Genomic DNA, 20,038 nt, shown 5'->3' with positions numbered 1-20,038 from the left:
GTCACCCAGCCTCTCTGAGCCTCGTATCCCTGCTGCTAAATGGGGTGAACCTAGCCCAGGGGTGGGCAAACTTTTTGACTCGAGGGCCACAATGGGTTCTTAAACTGGACCGGAGGGCCGGAACAAAAGCATGGATGGAGTGTTTGTGTGAACTAATATAAATTCAAAGTGAAGGAGTGGAGGGGAGAGCAAGAGAACCAGATAGAACAGCCAGATCTGGCCCGTGGGCCGTAGTTTGCCCAAGGCTGCCCTAGCCTGTGTGGGCCTCACCAGACACAGCCCGTGCAGGGCAGGCCAGAGCAGGCGCACCCTCCAGCATTGCCTGCACATTCAGAGAAGTTAGCCCTGACAGAAATTGGCCAGTGCCTTCCCCTGGCCTGCTACCTGCCACCCTCCAGGTGCATGCGCATTTCCATCCAGAGACAGTCACTGCTGGGCCATGGGTTGCAGGCAGTCCTCCAGCGAGAGGGATCAGGTGCCCGGCAGGTGGGGGAGGTGGCCACACATTTGAACTTTCCTGATAACCTTCAGATCATCCCACGAGGGTGATCTGTCTCTAGGGCCAGCTGGTCCGACTGGGTCTGGCAGCCTGGGGTACAGAGAAACCCAGCATCACAGCCCAGCCAACCCCTGGCCTGACCCTGAGGGGCCAGGGGTCTGAGCTGAGGCCCTCACTAGCTGGTCCTTGGAGCCTGATGCTTCGGGCACCTGAGCTTTTCCTCATCTCAGGGCCCTGGCACTCGCCACACCCACTGCTTACAGCATCCTTCCTCCAATTCGCATCTCCACTCCAACACACCTTAGGCCTGGCCCCTAACCATCACGGCTGACATGGGCTCCCACTTCCACCGATGCTTTCTTGGCACTTTTTATTTCTGCATGTTTTACTCTGATCATTTCCCCTGGATGGCAGCTCACAGGGGAATGGGGTGGCGGAGGGGCGGTGGTCGGGCGGCTGGCCAGTTTGATCACACCTCCACCCCAAGGCTGGACTGGCTCCCTGAAGGGAAGGAGTAGAAGAGGGGGAGCTGGGGTCAGGGGCCTTTATTGGGGAGTTAAAACATGGTGGGCAGTAGGGAGGGCTCAGTGGCCACATGGTAGCAGGTCTGAGGTCCCACGGCAGAGGTTTCCAAGGCACTGGAGGGGCCCACGCCAGCAGGCACGAGCAGCAGTGGGCACGTTCGCCACCTTGACATGGCCCCAGGGAGGCCGGCGGGAGGTAAGATGCCAGGCAGCCCGTCAGTGGCTCTTGCGGGACTGGGAGGCTTTCTGCCGGTAGATCTCAGCGGTGAAGGGCCTGCAGGGGCAGGAGGACAGCCTCTGGTCAGCTGGTCTTGGGGCTGTTGCCGACACCCGGCCCTGCCCCCCTAGAGCACGGACAGAGTGAAGGTGCCCCTGTGGGACCAGGAGGGCCAGCGGCTGCCTGTCACTGCTTGTCTGGGCCCTCAGCCCCTACGGTGACTTCTCTGAGCTTCCTGTCTGCTGCTGTGTCAGTGCCAGCTGTGGCCCAGCTAACCTGGCCTGTCCTGGGCATGGGAACAGTGGCCATGGGAACAGTGGCCATGGGAATGGCCCTGAAGGGGAGGCAAGGCCACCTCGTCCCTCACAGTGATGGCAGACAGTAGCCCGTCCCACAGACCCTGGCGGCGCCTACTCACTCCTCGTATAGGGTGGCGGCCGCGTAGACGAGGGCCACCACCCCAGTCAGCAGCAGGCCGGCAGGGCTGGCGTGCCTGTGGACAAGATGCAGGCAGTCAGTGGGCAGCCTGGCACTGGGTGCCCCTCCCTGCCAGGCTGGGTCCTGCAGCCAATGTATGGAGCCATGGCCTCTTTCCAGTGTCTGGCTTTCTCCCTTGGACCAGGGCACCCGCCGTCCAGGTCCTGACCCGTTGGCCAGAGTGCTGCCGTCCAGGCTGGCTCGGGTCCAAGTCGGGCAAGAGGGGCCGGGTCTGTCTGGTCTGGAAGTAGAGCTGGGGTGTGCGTGGGGACAGCCAGAAGCCCCCTAGCTCCTTGTCACTCAAAGCCCAGTGCTCATGGGGTGGGGCATAGGAAGGAACATCTCAATCCTGACATTTCACCCTTTGTGTCTCTGGGAGCACAAGGCAAGCGGTCTTCAATGGTTAAATAAAAGCAGACACTTTCTACAGACAATGGACAGACAAGAACTACTCCGGGGGCGTCCCTGCGCAGCTTTGGCCTTGACCTTGGCTGGCTGAGGCAGGGGGCAGAGTCCTGGGGCACACTCCCTCCCCTGGGCATGGGCCTCCCTCCTGGGGGAAGAGTTCTGCGTGCTGGGCACATGCACAGACCAGCTCCCAGAGCCAGAGGCTACTGCTGGTCTGTCCCGGGCCCCGGGAAGCCCTGCCGCCTGCCCGGGTGGCCTCGCACTGCAAGGGGCTGGAGGGTGTAGTCCATGGGCAAGACTGGCTTGTACATCGTTAAGTGGTTAAAAAAAGAATCAAAAGAATAATATTTTGTGACACCTGGATAGTGTATGAAATTCAAATGTCAGCGTCCATGCTGACACCGTCACTGTTCCCTCATGGTCTTAGGGCTGCGCTCTCTACGGGCAGACCCCCTCTCAGGCTTGGGGTCCGCAAGCCTCACTCTGCGACCTGATTCGGGAAGTTTGCCAGCCCTATTCTAGGTGCTGTTTGTGTCATAGGTAAGTAATCCCAAGGCACACAAATCTGCCTGGTGCCTGGCCTTCCCGTGGAGACAGCCGGCAGGGAGGGCGGCAGGAACCCACTCACATGACGGCCCAGCCCAGGTAGTTGGCTGTGCTGCCCCAGTACATGGGGTTGTCCAGGATGTTAAACGGGAACTTGGTCACTCTGGCCTCCTTGAGGATCCCAAAGTAATCACCTGTGGAAAAGGTGGGGCAGGACAAAGGGTCACCTCCTGACCAGACCATCACTAAGAGGGGCCGGGAGTCCCAGGCTGGCGGGGAGGCTGCTCAGGCCAGCCATGAGACCCTCCGAGGGCACGGGCACCGCCCCGGAGCCATGGCCTCCTCCCCACAGAATCCCTTGGCCTTTCATCAAGGCAGAAGCAGGACAGCCCCGGGAGGAACTGGCAGGAGGAACCAGCAGGAGTGGATCCCCCGTTGTCTGGGGACAAAGGAGTGGGCAGGGAGGGCTGGGGGCCTTTCTTTCCAGGAGCAGGAAGCGGCCTGAGGCAGTGGCACAGCATCGGGTGCTGGGGCTGACTCAGGGAGTGCGTGCCCCACTTTCCAAGCAATTCCAGGCCGTTCCTCCTGGGGTCACGCAGCCACTGGGTCCCCCTCCCACCCTGACGCCCCTCCAGCCAGTCTCACCATGTGGCCCTGAATCAGAGGGGCCACCCCAGCCGCTTTCTGTCAGAGCCTACTCCCCGCAGCACCACGGAGGCTAGGGATGGTCTAGAGGATGAGCCAGCCAGCACAGTGCCCTCCGCCCCCCTGCGGCCTTGCCCTGGCCCTGCTGGGGCCACACCTCAGTCGCCGCCTCCTCCCTGGCCCTGGGTCTCGGCCCCACCAGTCCAACCTTCTCATTTCTGAGAGAGGACCTTCCCAGCCCCTCCCACATCTCCTGCCCCCTGGGAGTGAAGCTCAGTGCCTGTGTGGCATTTGTGGATGGAGAGATGTGGCCCCGCCCAACCTCTAGCCCTGGCCACACTGGCCCCCGCATACGAGCCACCTGCCTGCCTTCCCACCCGCACCTGCCAGACCAGGATCCTGACTCCCTTCCCCTGGGCTCCCTGCTGCACACCCTCTTCTAGTCCCTACAGCTCCTGCCTGGGCAGGAGGCACTGCCTGGCCACAGTCCCAGCCAGGCCTTTCCACAGGCCTTTCCACAGGCAGAAGGACGGCTACTCCATGTGGGCCGAGAACACACGCCCCTGAGCGCTGGGGCCCTGCTGCACCCTGCAGAGACCAGGCCAAAGCACCGCACAGAGATGCCCAGACAGCGAGGGACACCGGATCCACCTGGCCCTGGACGACACAGGCCTAGTCCCAGCTGGCCAGGGGCTGGGGCAGGGGAGGGCCCAAGAACCTCTGACCCAGCCCATCAGGGTGCCAGGCACCTCTGGGTGCCACGTGCTTGCTGGGAGGGCTCCCTCTGAGGGCAGCAGCTGCTTCTCCGTCTTTCCCTGACCCCAAGGTCACCCTTGCCCTGGCAGCCCTCCCCTGCGGCTTTCCTTCCTGGGAATCACTGACGTCATGAGGCCTTCCTGCCCCGAGTCCCGTCCCCAGAGCCCTTCGCACTCCAGCCCGGCTCCTGGTCCAGCTCAGCAGGCCAACACCCTGCCTGGCCTGGCAGCCACGCAGCTGGACGAGACCTGAGGGCCCAGCTCCTGGAGGGGGAAGGTGTCTGCCCCAGCTCCTCCCCTGGGCCCTGAATGGGGCCTTACCCAGGAAGGTCCCGGTGAAGCCCAGGGCAGAGAAGCTGGAGAGCACCAGGATGCTGCCGGCGCCCAGCAGCACAAGGCCGGCCTGGTAGGCCATGGGGGTGTCCAGGCTGTCCATCCGGGGCTGGTTCCGCATGGCCTGAGTGAACCTGAGGGTATGGGGCAGGGAGATAAGGGGTAACTGCGTGAAGACGAGGCTGCCACTCCTTCCCACCCGGTCCCCCAAGTGGCCCCCAGAGTAGTCAGTCCAAGGGTCTCAGACTCAGTGCTGCTGGTGGGGTGCGGGCACTGGGGACGGGGCAGGGGGATGGGGGGCCATCCTGAAGCACCATCTCCCGGCTGCCTTGAGGGAAGCAGTGCGGGTGGGGCCCAGACCTGCGGGAGTTTTTGGTTTTCCGGGAGTCAGAAATCCTGACTGGATATGAAGTATCCTCATTTAAAAAAATTTAAAAACAGGCAATTAATGAAAACTATTTTGGATTCTGTGCGTCTCAGCAGGCCAGATTCAGCCCGAAGACTGATCTTGTCCAGCTAGCAACGGTGCTGTGGAGGAGAGTGTACCAGGAAATTAAAGATGCGCGCCCCAGGCTGTGTGTGGGGCATCCACTCCCCTGATGGGCTTGGCGCCCCAGCCTCAGCCCCTGTGCACCTTCCTTCTACACCTGAAGCACCCCAGCAGGTTCCCTCCGGGGCCAAGCCGTGGGAGGCCTTGCAAAAGGCAAGTGGGCTGAGCAGAAGGGGTGACTGTGCTAGTGAATTCTGAGACTCGGGTTCTCCGACTGGCTCCTGAAGCTGGAAGGGCCTGGGCTCATGGTCACGCACAGAAGCAAGGCTCCGGGTCTGCCTCCTCAGGGAGAGGGACACTTCCCACAGAAAGGATATGTGTGGGAGCAAGAGCATGCACGTGCCACACACATCTCCTTCCCGCTGCCCCTCAGTCACAAGAAACAAGACCTCCACCTCACAGGAGGCAGCTGCTTGCACCCACTTTGTACCAGGTACTCCTGGCAGGGCAGTTCACTATCCACTCACCCATCTACCCATCTGTGTATCTTCTATCACCACCTACCCACCCATCCATGCATCCATCCATCCATCTATCCTCTATCCATCCATCCATCCATCTATCCTCCATCCATCCATCCATCCATCTATCCTCTATCCATCCATCCACCCATCTATCCTCCATCCATCCATCTATCCTCTATCCATCCATCAATCCATCCATCCACAACCATCTATCCTCTATCCAACCATTCATCCACCCATCTATCCTTCATCCATCCTCCATCCATCCATCCATCCATCCTCCATCCATCCATCCATCTATCCATCTATCCTCTTTCCACTCATCCATCTACCTATCCTCTATCCATCCATCCATCCATCCATCCTCCATCCATCCATCCATCTATCCATCTATCCTCTTTCCACTCATCCATCTACCTATCCTCTATCCATCCATCCACCCATCCATTTATCTATCCTCTTTCCATCCATCCATCCATCCATCCATCCATCCATCCATCCATCCTCTGTCCATGCATCCATCCACATCCATCTATCTATCCATCCATTCATCCACCCATCTATCCTCCATCCATCCTCCATCCATCCATCCATCCATCCTCTATCCATGCATCCATCCATCTATCTATCCATCCATTCATCCACCCATCTATCCTCCATCCATCCTCCATCCATCCATCCATCCATCCATCCTCTATCCATGCATCCATCCATCTATCCATCTATCCTCTATCCATGCATCCATCCACATCCATCTATCTATCCTCTATCCATCCATTCATCCATCCATTCATCCACCCATCTATCCTCCATCCATCCATCCATCCATCCATCTATCCTCTATCCATCCATCTATCCTCGATCCATCCATCCATCTATCCTCTATCCATGCATCCATCCATCTATCCATCTATCCTCTATCCATGTATCCATCCATCCATCTATCCTCCATCCATACATCCATCTATCCTCTATCCATCCATCCATCTATCCTCCATCTATCCATCCATCCATCTATCCTCTATCCATGCATCCATCCATCCATCTATCCATCTATTCTCTATCCATGTATCCATCCATCCATCTATCCTCCATCCATCCATCTATCCTCTATCCATCCATCCATCCATCCATCCATCCATCTATCCTCCATCTATTCATCCATCCATCTATCCTCTATCCATCCATCCATCTATCCTCCATCCATCCACCCATCTATTCTCTATCCATCCATCCATTCACCCACCCATCTATCCTCTATCCATGCATCCATCCATCCATCCATCCATCCATCTATCTCCCATCCACCCATCCATCTACCTATCCTCTATCCATCCATCCATCCACCCATCCATTTATCTATCCTCTTTCCATCCATCCATCCATGCATCCATCCATCCATCCATCCATCCTCTATCCATGCATCCATCCACATCCATCTATCCTCTATCCATCCATTCATCCACCCATCTATCCTCCATCCATCCATCCATCTATCCATGCATCCATCTATCCATCCATATCCTCTATCCATCCATCCATCTATCCTCTATCCATCTATCCATCTATCCTCCATCCATCCATCCATCTATCCTCTATCCATGCATCCATCCACCCATCCATCCATCTATCCTCCATCCATCCATCCATCTATCCTCTATCCATGCATCCATCCATCCATCTATCCTCTATCCATCCATCCATCTATCCTCCATCCATCCATCCATCCATCCACCCATCTATCCTCTATCCATGCATCCATCCACCCATCCATCCATCTATCCTTCATCTATCCATCCATCTATCCTCTATCCATGCGTCCATCCATCCATCTATCCATCTATCCTCCATCCATCCATCCATCCATCCACCCATCTATCCTCTATCCATCCATCCATCTATCCATCCATCACAAAGTCCCTCTGTTTGCCAGGCTTTTGCAAGCAGAACAAACTCATCATTTTCATTCATCCCACTTGTCAGTTCTGTCATCCTTATGCTAAACTAAAAACTGCCTTCCTGGAACTCTTCCCTCCAACTACTCTCAGCTTACAGAGCAGAGGCTGCTTGTCCTTCCCTGAGCATCTCCTGGCACCTGGCACACTCCAGGCAGAGGGCTTAGGGGACCTGCCTGGACAGGAGGACAAGCAACACCCTCACCTTCTCCTCCCACTCCCCCTAGAGCGGAGAAAGGTCTGTGAACAAACAGCAAACAGGACACCATGCGCAGAAGCCTGCATGATGACCTGTCAAACAGAGGCACACATGTCAGGGCACACCTGGCCACTGGTCACGCTGCCCACACCCCCAGATCTCTGCCCACCACTGCTCTCGTTCAGCTCCAGCTGTCAGGGCTCAGGGTCACCCCACAGTGACAGGTTGATACTCTGCGACTGCTCAGGGTCACACACACCCATGTTGTACCAGGTCACCACGCCTGCCCCGCCCCTCTGTGCCCTCACTTGGCTTTCTGGTAAACCTGCAGCCAAGCACACCTTCTCCCCTGCAGACAGCAGCTGAGGCCATGGAGCAGGCAGCTTGTGCACTAGCCTCAGCAACCTCCCTGCCTCTCCTGTCTGCACATGTGGAGTGGGGGCATGGAGAGGGTGTGGGCAAGGCTGACTGCCCGACTCAGGGCTGGCTCATCTACCCACCCCTGGATCCTTGGCTAGCCCTGCATGAAGGACCGCGCCACAGAAAGAGTGAGAGCAAGAGAGAGAAAGAGAGAGGCAACATTCACCTCCAAGATCTCAAGGGCCAGGGTTAACCCCCCTCACTCCTCTGCCGCCAGCCCCCACTGGCACCTACTCCTCCCTGCCTGGGCTGACTCCAAGGCTGCCAATCTAGGGCAATGAGGCCTGCTGGGTCAGCAGCCCAGCACAGCCATCAGCCTCGAGTTCTCGGGGCACCCACAGCCACCTGATACAGGGCTGAGGGCTCCTGGCACACGGCAGGATGGGGTTCCAGACAGAGGTGGGCACCCTGGGCCTCAGTGCTTGCCTCTGTATGACGAGCAACCCCTCCCATGTCCCCATGCAAAGCTGCTGCCAGGCAGCTGCGCACATGCTGGTGAGCACGGGGCTGTGGACAGTGGGTGAGCCAAGGTGACACAGTGGGATGGATGCCACGCTGGTGCAGGACTGGCACCAGACAGGGTCCAGAGGCCACAGTGAGGCTTAGCTGAGATGTGACAGAAGAAATTTGCCAGGGGGAGGGATGGGTGGAGAGAACATTCCAGAAAAAAACCCAGTCAGGCCAGTGGGGAAGCCTCCTGCGTGGCAGGGGAGAGTGGGAGGCCAGCTACAGTCCAGCGTGGACCAGATCCGGGCCCAGGGCACAGCCTGCTCCTGCTCCTGCCCCTCTACCAGAGCTCATCTGCACCACCAGGCAGCGGGCACACTTCCTGCCAGTGCAGGCAGCGAGTACTCCTGCCAGTGCGGGCAGCGGGCACACTTCCTGCCAGTGCGGGCAGCGGGCCGGCGAGGGGGCCTCTCGGGCACTGCACTGAAGCAGCCGACCTGGGGGAAAGCCACCGCTGGCAGTAGATGGAGGTGCCTGACCAAGGGCAGGTCCGGCCGCCGTGAGGGGGCAGGTGGTCCCAAAGCAGCCGCAGCGCTGCCCCAGACGTGGCCCAGGGCCTCGGACCACCTGCGCGCCGCTCCATCCATGGCCAGTGGGTCCGGAGCCCTCTGCCCCTCCCTCAGCACATGGGCACAGCCGCCACCCAGTGTCCCAGGCTCACTCGGCTTCGCAGCGAGAAGCTGGGCCAGGCCCTCGAGGCCCGGGCCACCGGCTCCTCCGACACGGCACAAGAATGAGCAAAGGGCCAGGCTGGGCGCCGGCCGCAGGACATGGACTCACACGGGCGGCGCTTTCCTCTAGAATGTCCTCCAGGGGGCGCGTGCAGTCTCATTCATTTGTCTCGGGTTCCATTCTTAAAACTGAAATTGAGCTTTGATCACCAATGTGACTTCGGGCTGTCTGCGCTCTGCGCCCCTGAGATCCCGGAACCAGGGTGGAGGCAGAAAGAGGGGTACTGCCTGCTGAGTCCTGGCCGGCTCCAGCCTCCCTCTACAGCACCTCCCTTCCCGCTGCCAACGCACCCTCCAGACCCCACTGACCCAGGCCTCTCGCATGGCAAACTCCCAAGGGCCCCCGCCTGCGGGCTGACTGAGCCCACCCAGGCCTCCTGTGCCCTCGGCCCAGAGCTCCTTCCACGCAGGCCCAAGGCCTAAGCTCCCCTGGCTCAGGCCGGAGCCAGCCCTGTGCAATCCCCGAGAGAGTGGGCAGACGTGGGCAGGGCCCGGGCGGTTCAGACGCCATGAAGTTCCCCTCAGCTGACCCAAGTACATTGAAAGGGAGAATACGTGGGGGAGGGGGCCGCTCTCAGAGCGTCTGCAGGTCAGAGAGAGAAGTCCAATGTCCCCGCGGGCATCGGGGAGTGGCAGGCAGACGGAGGGAGGCTCAGGGCTTAGCCACAAGGACAGCCCCACAGCCCATGCTCTGGGCACGCTCACTCCTGCAGGGAACAGTGCCCTCCGCCAGCTGGCTCCCTGGTGACCACCTCCCGCAAGCACGTCAGCCCAGCCCTCGTGAGGCAGTGACTGCTCTCAGACCCCCAAGAGCCAGCCAGCCTAGGCACAGGCACGTGTTCCCAAGCCCCTGCACACAGAGGGGTGCAGGGCTGCTTCCCAACCCCCACATCCCCACTCCTCCTGAATGGTGCTTACAGCCCACAGCATGGGAGCTGCCTGCCCTGGTCCCCCGCCCCATACTTGCAGACCCATTTCCACAGCAACAACAGGAACTGCGGGTGCGGAGGTGAGGGCGCCCCCCTTCACAGCAGCCCCCCCCCCCCTTGCTCACAGCAGCAGGACTCAATCAGCAGGAAGGTGGCAGCAGCCCAGTGCCCACACAGGCGGACAGGCAAACAGCACGTGGCTCCACACACAGTGGAATCTTATTTGGCCTTAAAAAGGAGGCAAGTTCTATTTTTAATACTTTTCCAAGTGCTCTTAGTTTATTTTCCCCAGCTTTGCTGAGCTGTCACTGCTCTGCGACTGAGGGTAGGTGCACCACGGGATGGATGCTCTGATACACGTTCCACTCGCGAACCCAGGAAGTGAGGACCAGGCTCAAGGACAGGCCTGCTGGCCGTGGCCACAGCTGATCCCTTGCTCCCACGCTGGCCCTCCACGGCCTGCCCCCCCAGGCGCCCGCCGTGCATCTGGCAGCAGTGTCCACTCCCACATCCCGGGCGGCGCCTCATCACGTAGAACAAGTTCACCCGCCCTGGCCTCTTCACGCCGGAGGTAACACATCCAGTTCCTACAGCGGCTCTGTGTGCACAGAGGCCAGGGGTGCGAGCCTGAGTCCTGGGAAGGTCACAAGGACCCCCCAGCTGACAGGAGTCCAATGGCCCAGATTGGGGGTGGCTGCTGGGTGTGTGAGAGCAGCGTCCCTATGCACTCAGACACATCCCCCCCCAACCCCCCCCCCCCCCGCCCGCAGCGGTGGCCCCTGCACCCACAGGCCCTGTGGGGCTTACCAGATCGAGCGCAGGGCGTTCAGGACCAGGATGACCCCGCCCAGCACATAGCAGGCCACATAGGGAGAGCCCAGGGCTCCGCTCAGCTTCCGGGTTCTCTGTTCCCATCTCGCAACCTGAATGGGGAAAGAGAAGCGTGAGAGGTGCTGGGAGGGACCCGGGTGCGGGAGGAGGCAGCAGCTTCTGCTCCGGGCCAGGGATGCCCGCACGTCCTTAGTCCTGTCTGGGGGACCACACAGTCTGCTGGAAGCAGCCTCTGCCACCAACACGCCAGGCTCCTCAAGAAGCAGAGGGACCTGGCAGCCCAGCGGCCGAGCAGGCCTCCTCCAGGCCCAGCTCCCGACGCTGCGTCGGTGAGGCGGGAGCTGCTGAGAACAGATGAGGGTCCCCCAAAGGAAGCAGGCCCAGCCCCCGCAGGGCTGAGAAGGGGCGACCCAAACCCTCACCCCTGCTTCCCCAGCACCTCCAAGCACAGACTTTCAAGCTTTCATTTTTTTTTGGTTAATCCTCAACCAAGGATATTTTTCCCATTGATTTTGTTTTAGAGAGAGTGGAAGGAATGGGAGAAGGAGGAGAAAGAGAAACATCGATGTGAGAGAGACACATCCATTGTTACCTCCCAAACTTGCCCGAATGTAGCTGGGGATCGAACCTGCAACCCAAGTACATGCCCTTGACAAGGAATTGAACCCAAGACCCTTTGGTGCGTGACTGGCACTCTAACCACTGAGCCACCATTTTATTTTTTAAACCAATCACATCAGGGTCAACCTTCAACAGCAAGCAGGGAAACAGAGGGAGCGGGCAGCTCTACAGACGCCATGCTGCCTCCATAGTTGCCAGGCCCCTGCACCCGCATCCAGCACCGCCACGCCCAGAAGCACACTGGGCTCGAGCAGGGAGTGGCAGGCAATGCCAGCGGGAACTGCAGGAGGACTGGCTGAGAGAGGACAGGGAGACAAGGCCGCACTCTGATTATGGGTTGGGGGGCAGGGGGGACAATCGCCTGGAGCTTCTGTGAACATGGTCACACACGGAGAGTCTTGAAGGCCGCCAGGGCTCCTGGTTCCTTGGATGCTGCAGGAGGACCAGACCCCGGGCTCGCTCTCCACTGTGGCCTCAGCAACGATTCTGCCTGCTGCCTGCTCCGGGCTGGGCTGCCCATATGGACCTACCCTTCTGGGCAACTAATCAGTGGGGAGAGTGACTGGCAGCTCCAGGCCCACAGTGATTTGGCCCCAGAGGCGGCTCCCAGGCCTGTTCTCAGACTTCCTGAGGAGTAGCAAGTGCAAAGGGGCCTGCAGGCTGCAGTTTCCAGGAAGAAGTGGGTGAGGGGCTCCTGGCTTCCCCTCAGCATGCCTCTGCTGTTGACACTGCTGCCCAGTTCCCCTGCGGACCAGCCTCTGCTCCGCCCCAGCCCCGGCCCTGCACGTGGACCACGGGGTCCCGGACCACAGACTTCATATTACGGCTTTTAAAATTTTTTTGAAATAACATTTCAAAGTGGTGTTTAGTTGTGCAAGCATCACTACGGTCTAGTTTCAGACAGTTCCATCAGCCCACATAGACACTCAGGCCGTTAGCAGTCACCCTGCACCTCCCGCCTCTCTTCTCCTTCTGCCTATTCTGGAAGTTTCATTTAAACAGAATCACACAAGATGTAACTTTCAACTCTGGTTTCTTTTACGAGCCATTTTGGTTTAGGTTCATCCACACTGCAGCATGTGTCAGCACACCATTCCTTTTGATGATGGAGTCCTACTCCATCGTGTTAAATACTGCCTTCTGGTCGTGACCCACCCGGCTTGGCATTGGGTGTGTCCTCCTTCCGGCTGAAACAGTAGTGCTGCCATCAACACCCAGGTGCAACGTTTTGTGCGGATGTGTTTTAATTTCTCTTGGGTGCACATCTCAGAGTGGATTGCTGGTGACATGGTAAATCTATTTCTAACTTATTGCAGAACTGCCAAGCCGATTCCTACATCGGACGCACCATTTTACACTCTCATCAGCAGTGTGTAAGCATTCCAATTTCCCCATGTCCTTGCCAACACTTGTTATTTCCATTTTTAATTGGAACCATTCTAGTGGGTATAAAGTGGCAATCACGGTGGCTTTGCTTTGCATTTCCCTGCTAAGATGACATTGAACATCTTTTCATACACCTATTGGCCATTTATAAATCTTTGAAGAAAAGTCTATTCAGGTCCTTTGCCTGTTTTTAAAATTGGGTTGATTGTCTTTTTGTTCTTGAGCTGTACAAGTTACTGAAACAGATAGTAGATCTTTATCAGATCCACGTATCGCTCACAAATATTCCCTCCCATTCTGTGGGAGTCTTTGCCTTTTCTTTTTATTTTGATGGGCCAGTTTGTTCCACCCAACTCAGCCCGTCTTCCTCCAGGCCTGCTGGTGTGTGCTAGGCACTGTGGCTAAGAACATTCCCATCAGCCTGCATAGAAACTCCATGCCACTGCCACCATTCTCCACCCCTCCCACCTCTAGTCTACCTAGGCTTCACAATGAGTACACTGCCAGGTCTGCCTTCAGGGACCCAGAGTCCACCAGGATAACACATGGAGCGGAGTTTCCACTTGTGTGCCTGTCCCTGTGACACACAAGTGGATTTGCATTAGATCAGGAGGTATCTGGGGTGGTCAAATGCAAGACAGTTTGTGCGGCCTCTGCAGGTTCCTCTGAAGGTCCCTGGAAGACAGCCACCCTCCAGGGTGCTGGCCCAAGAAGTGGAAGCCCTTTCAGAGCGACTGTGCATCAGAAAAGACAAGCAAGTACACCAATGGGTCAAAGAAGAAATAAAATAATACTTTGAGACAAAGGACAATGGGAATAACACATACCAAAATTTATGGGATGCAGCAAAAGCAGTTATAAGAGGGAAGTTCAGCCCTGGCCAGTGTGGCTCAGGCCCGCACACCGAAGGGTCTCAGGTTTTATTCCCAGTCAAGGCACGTGCTTGGGTTGCAGGTTCATTTCCCGCCCTGGTTGGGGTGTGTGCTGGAGGCAACCAATGCATATATGTCTCTCTCACACAGATGTTTCTCTCTCTCTCCCTCTCCTTCCCTTTCACGTTCTCTAAAAATCAATGGAAAAAATATCCTCAGGTGAGGATTAATAAAAAGAAAATAAAAAAGAGGGAAGTTCATAGCAATATAGACCTACCTTAAGAAAGAAGAAAAATCTGAAATAAACAACCTAACTTTTACCTCAAGGAACTAGAAAAAGAAGAACAAATAAAGTCCAAAGTTAGTAGAAGAAAGGAAATAACAAAGGTCACAGCAAAAATAAATTTAATATTGTTTCATAATGATATATAATCTTTTGGAACAAGTATGTTTGACAACTTTAAAAAAAAAAAGACTTTTTTAAAACCTGGGAATGGCTTTGGGTTGTTCCAATGGGCCCCTGGAATACGTCAGAGGATTTGTTCCCTAAGAAATTTTAAACGAATTAGACCTATTTGATATGCTTAGTTACATAGGGCCCAGCAAGTGTGGCTCAGCAGGCGAGTGCAGGCCTGTGCACCAGGGGATCCCCAGCTCTATTCCTGGTCGAGGCACATTCACCCATCCAGCCCTTATCCCTCAGCCATCCATCCATCCTCACACCCATCCATCCATCCATCCATCCATCCATCCATCCATCCATCCTCACACCCACCCATTCATCCATCCTTACACCCATCCATCCATCCATCCTCACATCCATCCATCCATCCATCCATCCATCCATCCTCACACCCACCCATCCATCCTTACACCCACCTATCTATCCATCCATCCTCACACCCACCCATCCATCCATCCATCCATCCATCCATCCATCCATCCATCCTCACATCCATCCATCCATCCATCCATCCACCCTCACACCCACCGATTCATCCATCCTTACACCCATCCATCCATCCATCCTAACATCTATCCATCCATCCATCCATCCATCCATCCATCCATCCATCCTCACACCCACCCATCCATCCTCATATGCACCTATCTATCCATCCATCCTCACATCCATCCATCCATCCATCCATCCATCCATCCATCCATCCATCCTCACACCCACCCATTCATCCATCCTCACACCCACCCATTCATCCATCCTTATACCCATCCATCCATCCTCACACCCACCCATCCATCCTTATACCCACCCATCCATCCATCCATCCTCATACACACCTATCTATCCATCCATCCTCACATCCATCCATCCATCCATCCTCACACCCACCCACCCATCCTTACACCCACCCAGCCAGCAAGCCATCCTCACACCCATCCATCCATCCATCCATCCATCCATCCATCCATCCTCACACCCACCCATTCATCCATCCTTACACCCATCCATCCATCCATCCATCCATCCTCACATCCATCCATCCATCCATCCATCCATCCATCCTCACACCCACCCATCCATCCTTACACCCACCTATCTATCCATCCATCCTCACACCCACCCATCCATCCATCCATCCATCCATCCATCCATCCATCCTCACATCCATCCATCCATCCATCCATCCATCCATCCATCCACCCTCACACCCACCGATTCATCCATCCTTACACCCATCCATCCATCCATCCTAACATCTATCCATCCATCTTCACATCAATCCATCCATCCATCCACCCTCACACCCACCCATCCATCCATCCATCCTCATACCCACCTATCTATCCATCCATCCTCACACCCATCCATCCATCTATCCATCCATCCTCACACCCACCCACCCAGCCAGCCAGCCATCCTCACACCCATCCATCCATCCATCATCCACACACCCACCCACCCATCCATCCTCACAAACACACACCCATCTATCCATCCATCCATCCTCACACCCACCCACTCATCCATCCTTACACCCATCCATCCATCCATCCATCCATCCTCATACCCACCTATCTATCCATCCATCCTCACACCCACCCACCCATCCTTACACCCACCCAGCCAGCCAGCCATCCTCACACCCATCCATCCATCCATCCATCATCCTCACACCCACCCACCCATCCATCCTCACAAACACACACCCATCTATCCATCCATCCATCCATCCTCACACCCACCCACTCATCCATCCTTACACCCATCCATCCATCCATCCATCCATCCATCCATCCATCCTCACACCCACCCATCCATCCATCCATCCTCATACGCACCTATCTATCTACCGTGTTTCCCCGAAAATAAGACAGTGTCTTATATTAATTTTTGCCCCCAAAGACATGCTAGGTCTTATTTTCAGGGGATATCTTATTTTTCCATGAAGAAGAATACGGTACACATTTATTGTTAAATGAAAATAAAGGAAATTTATTATCTGTATACGGTACGGTAGTACGGTAGTTGTCAACACAAACCAGACAAACTGTGAATCCTACAGTATCAAGAATTTACTCATTTATTCAATGACAATCATGTCATCATCTTCTGGAACATCATCATAACAATCCAATTCCTGAATTTCCTGGTGAATTTCTTGTGACTCCATTTCTTTCAGAATCAGTGGACCAAATCTCTCATGTTTAGCAATAGCACTGTCTTTAAATGAGTACTTCTTGTCAAGGTAGCCTGCTTGCAGTGCATTTGCAATGCAACTGTCAGTGATTTTCTCCCATGAATTCTTCACCCAAGTCACAACTTCTTGCAGTTTAGGTTTCACAAAGTTTCCACGCTGATTTCTCTCCATTCTATTTTCAATGTAGTCATTAATTTCCATGCGCAAATTGTCTTTGAATGGCTTGTTTATTGCAATATCAAGAGTCTGGAGATAGGCCGTCATTCCTGCGGGAATCATTATCTGATCTATTTTTCTTTCGTGAAGAAATGTCTTCATGTCTTTAGCGTGGTGAGTGCTGGCTGCATCCCAGACTAGCAGACCTCTTTGGCTCCCTCGCATAACAAGCGGCAGCATTAAATCGACCCACTTCCTTATAACTGCTTGTGTGGCCCAGGCTTTTTCAGTTTCAAGAATAAAAACGCCCCAAACACGTTCAATCTTTTCCTTCTTGCCCTTAGAAATGATTAAAGGTGGGATTTTAGTGCCATCCAGACGAATTGCCAAAATACAGGAAACACGTGCACTTTCGTAAGCAGTGGAGGGAATGTACGCTAAGGAGGCACCCCGCTGTTCAATCGTTGTTTGAGATGATTGGCCCATAAACACTGCAGTTTCATCCATAGCAATCATGTTGGAAAGATTGTATTTAGAGAAGTCAGCATCATCAATAAAGGACTTGAATGCAAGTGCTCGCTTAATAACTTGAGTATGTTCCAACCTAAACAATGTTGTAGATCTTCTTAAAGACAGTTCACTTCGCTGAAGGAAATTATCCAGCCAGTGTTGTGATGCTTTGAAGTCTTTGGGGGCTATGTCAAACTGTGGTGCCATTGCAAGGGCAAATTCTTGAATCTGAGCCCTATTCACAACCAAAGCCTTTGCTCTCCTGTCAACAACCCATTCACAGATCAGGCCTTCCAGCTCGGAAAATAATGGTTGCCGACCTGATCCACACTTGCGCTTTTTAGCATTTCCCTTGTCCACTTGTTCAATGAGGTTACCATACTCTGCTCGCCATTTTCGGACCAATCGGATACTCAACATCTTCTCTTTGCAGAAAGCAGTAAGGTTTTGGCCCCAAGAGTCTTCCACGATTCCTTTCTTGTACTCCACGGAGTAGCTTTTTCTTTTTGCGCTCATTTCTAGGGGTAAAAAAAAGGAATTGGGGTATCAAGGTGGGGGGAGGGGGATCACTCAAAATGACACAGGGGGGATCAGAGGGGGGAATCAAAATGGCACAGGAGAATCAGAGGGGGGATTACCATTTTAGTAACCCCTTTTGATCCTCCTGTGTCATTTTGATTGCCCCCTCTGATCCTCCTGTGTCATTTTGATTGCCCCTCTGACCCTCCTGTGTCATTTTAAGTGATTCCCCCTCCCCCAACCCCTGTGCCATTGAACACCTTCACCAGACATCCCTCCTACCCCTTTATCAGACATTTACCCCCTGGGGCCTGCCTGGGGACTGTCACTGGGCTTGCTGGGGCCTGGATCTGGGCTGGAGCAGGGTCTGCCACTGACTGAGAACCTTCAGTCATCATGAAGGCGGCCACGAGCATCAGGTAGTGTCACTAGAGACAGACCAGCACTCACCACCTTCGCCGCATCCCATCCGCTATAATCCTCCTGTTCTTCTACACGCATCTGCGAAAGTCTCCTCCTCTCTCCTGCCCCGTGCTCACCGCTCACTCTGACCTCCGCTCCGCCTCCACACAGCAGTGACGTCAGGACTCTGCATAACGTCACTGGTTGCTAGACGCCAGTCGGGGCGGCCCTAGCGACCAGTTTATGGTAAATTAATTTTCATTCTGAGACAGAGCCTGGGGGCCTTATTTTCGAGGGATGCCTTATATTTCACTCAGAAGAAAACCTGTAAGTAGGTCTTATTTTTGGAGGATGTTTTATTTTCGGGGAAACATGGTATCCATCCTCACACCCATCCATCCATCCATCCATCATCCTCACACCCACCTACCCATCCACCCATCCATCCCCACACCCACCCACCCATCCATCCATCCATCCTCACACCCACCCACCCATCCATCCATCCATCCATCCATCCTCACACCCACCCACCCATCCATCCATCCACCCATCCACCCACCCATGCTTACCCCATCCACCCATTCATCCTTATACCCACCCAGCCAGCCAGCCATCCTCACACCCATCCATCCATCCATCCATCATCCTCACACCCACCTACCCATCCATCCTCACACACACACACACCCATCTATCCATCCATCCATTCATCCTCACACCCACCCATTCATCCATCCTTACACCCATCCATCCATCCATCCTCACATCCATCCATCCATCCATCCATCCATCCATCCATCCTCACACCCACCCATTCATCCTTACACCCACCTACATATCCATCCATCCACACACCCACCCATCCATCCATCCACCCATCCTCATACGCACCTATCTATCCATCCATCCTCACATCCATCCATCCATCCATCCATCCATCCACCCTCACACCCACCCACCCATCCTTATACCCACCCAGCCAGTCAGCCATCCTCACACCCACCCACCCATCCATCCTCACACACACACACACACACACACCCATGTATCCATCCATCCATCCATCCTCACACCCACCCATTCATCCATCCTTACACCCATCCATCCACCCATCCTCACATCCATCCATCCATCCATCCATCCATCCATCCTCACACCCACCCACCCATCCTTACACCCACCCAGCCAGCCAGCCATCCTCACACCCATCCATCCATCCATCCATCATCCTCACACTCACCCACCCATCCAACCATCCATCCCCACACCCACCCACCCATCCATCCATCCATCCATCCACCCACCCATCCACCCATGCTTACACCCATCCACCCATCCATCCTTACACCCACCCACCCATCCATCCTCACATCCATCCATCCATCCATCCTCACACCCATCCATCCATCCATCTTCATACCCACCCACCCATCCATCCATCCATCCACCCACCCATCTACCCATGCTTACCCCCATCCACCCACCCATCCTTACACCCACCCAGCCAGCAAGCCATCCTCACACCCATCCATCCATCCATCTTCATACCCACCCACCCATCCATCCATCCATCCACCCACCCATCTACCCATGCTTACCCCCATCCACCCACCCATCCTTACACCCACCCAGCCAGCAAGCCATCCTCACACCTATCCATCCATCCATCCATCCATCATCCTCACACCCACCCACCCATCCATCCTCACACACACACACACACACACACACACACACACACACACACACCCATCTATCCATCCATCCTCACACCCACCCATCCATCCATCCATCCATCCATCCATCCATCCATCCATCCATCCTCACACCCACCCAACCAACCACTCATTCACCCAACATTTACTGAGGGATCTACACAGGCCAGATATTGTGCTAGACAGTAGAATATTTTGAAAAGA

At 55.3% G+C, this 20,038-nt stretch overlaps 1 protein-coding gene across 16 annotated transcripts in view; it reads right to left on the bottom strand.

The window, feature by feature from the left end:
• Positions 1-847: 847 nt before the first annotated feature.
• Positions 848-20,038, bottom strand: part of PEMT (phosphatidylethanolamine N-methyltransferase) — a 60,722-nt gene continuing 41,531 nt past the window's right edge. For 15 of the 16 annotated variants that reach the window (XM_080678482.1, XM_080678493.1, XM_080678487.1 and 12 more), the window contains 5 exons: positions 10,967-11,082; positions 4,393-4,538; positions 2,754-2,865; positions 1,659-1,733; positions 848-1,297 (listed from right to left, as the gene is read on the bottom strand). In XM_080678482.1, coding sequence (XP_080534608.1) covers positions 1,240-1,297; positions 1,659-1,733; positions 2,754-2,865; positions 4,393-4,538; positions 10,967-11,082 — 507 coding nt within the window. In that variant the 3' untranslated portion in view covers positions 848-1,239. The remainder of the gene's footprint in view (positions 1,298-1,658; positions 1,734-2,753; positions 2,866-4,392; positions 4,539-10,966; positions 11,083-20,038) is intronic. The other variant, XM_080678492.1, reaches the window with a different exon arrangement.

Source organism: Plecotus auritus (assembly GCF_963455305.1).
Source record: "Plecotus auritus genome assembly, chromosome: 7".
NCBI lineage: Eukaryota > Metazoa > Chordata > Mammalia > Chiroptera > Vespertilionidae > Plecotus > Plecotus auritus.
Note: the sequence above shows the minus strand (reverse complement) of the source record. Positions and strands in the feature narration are given on the sequence as shown.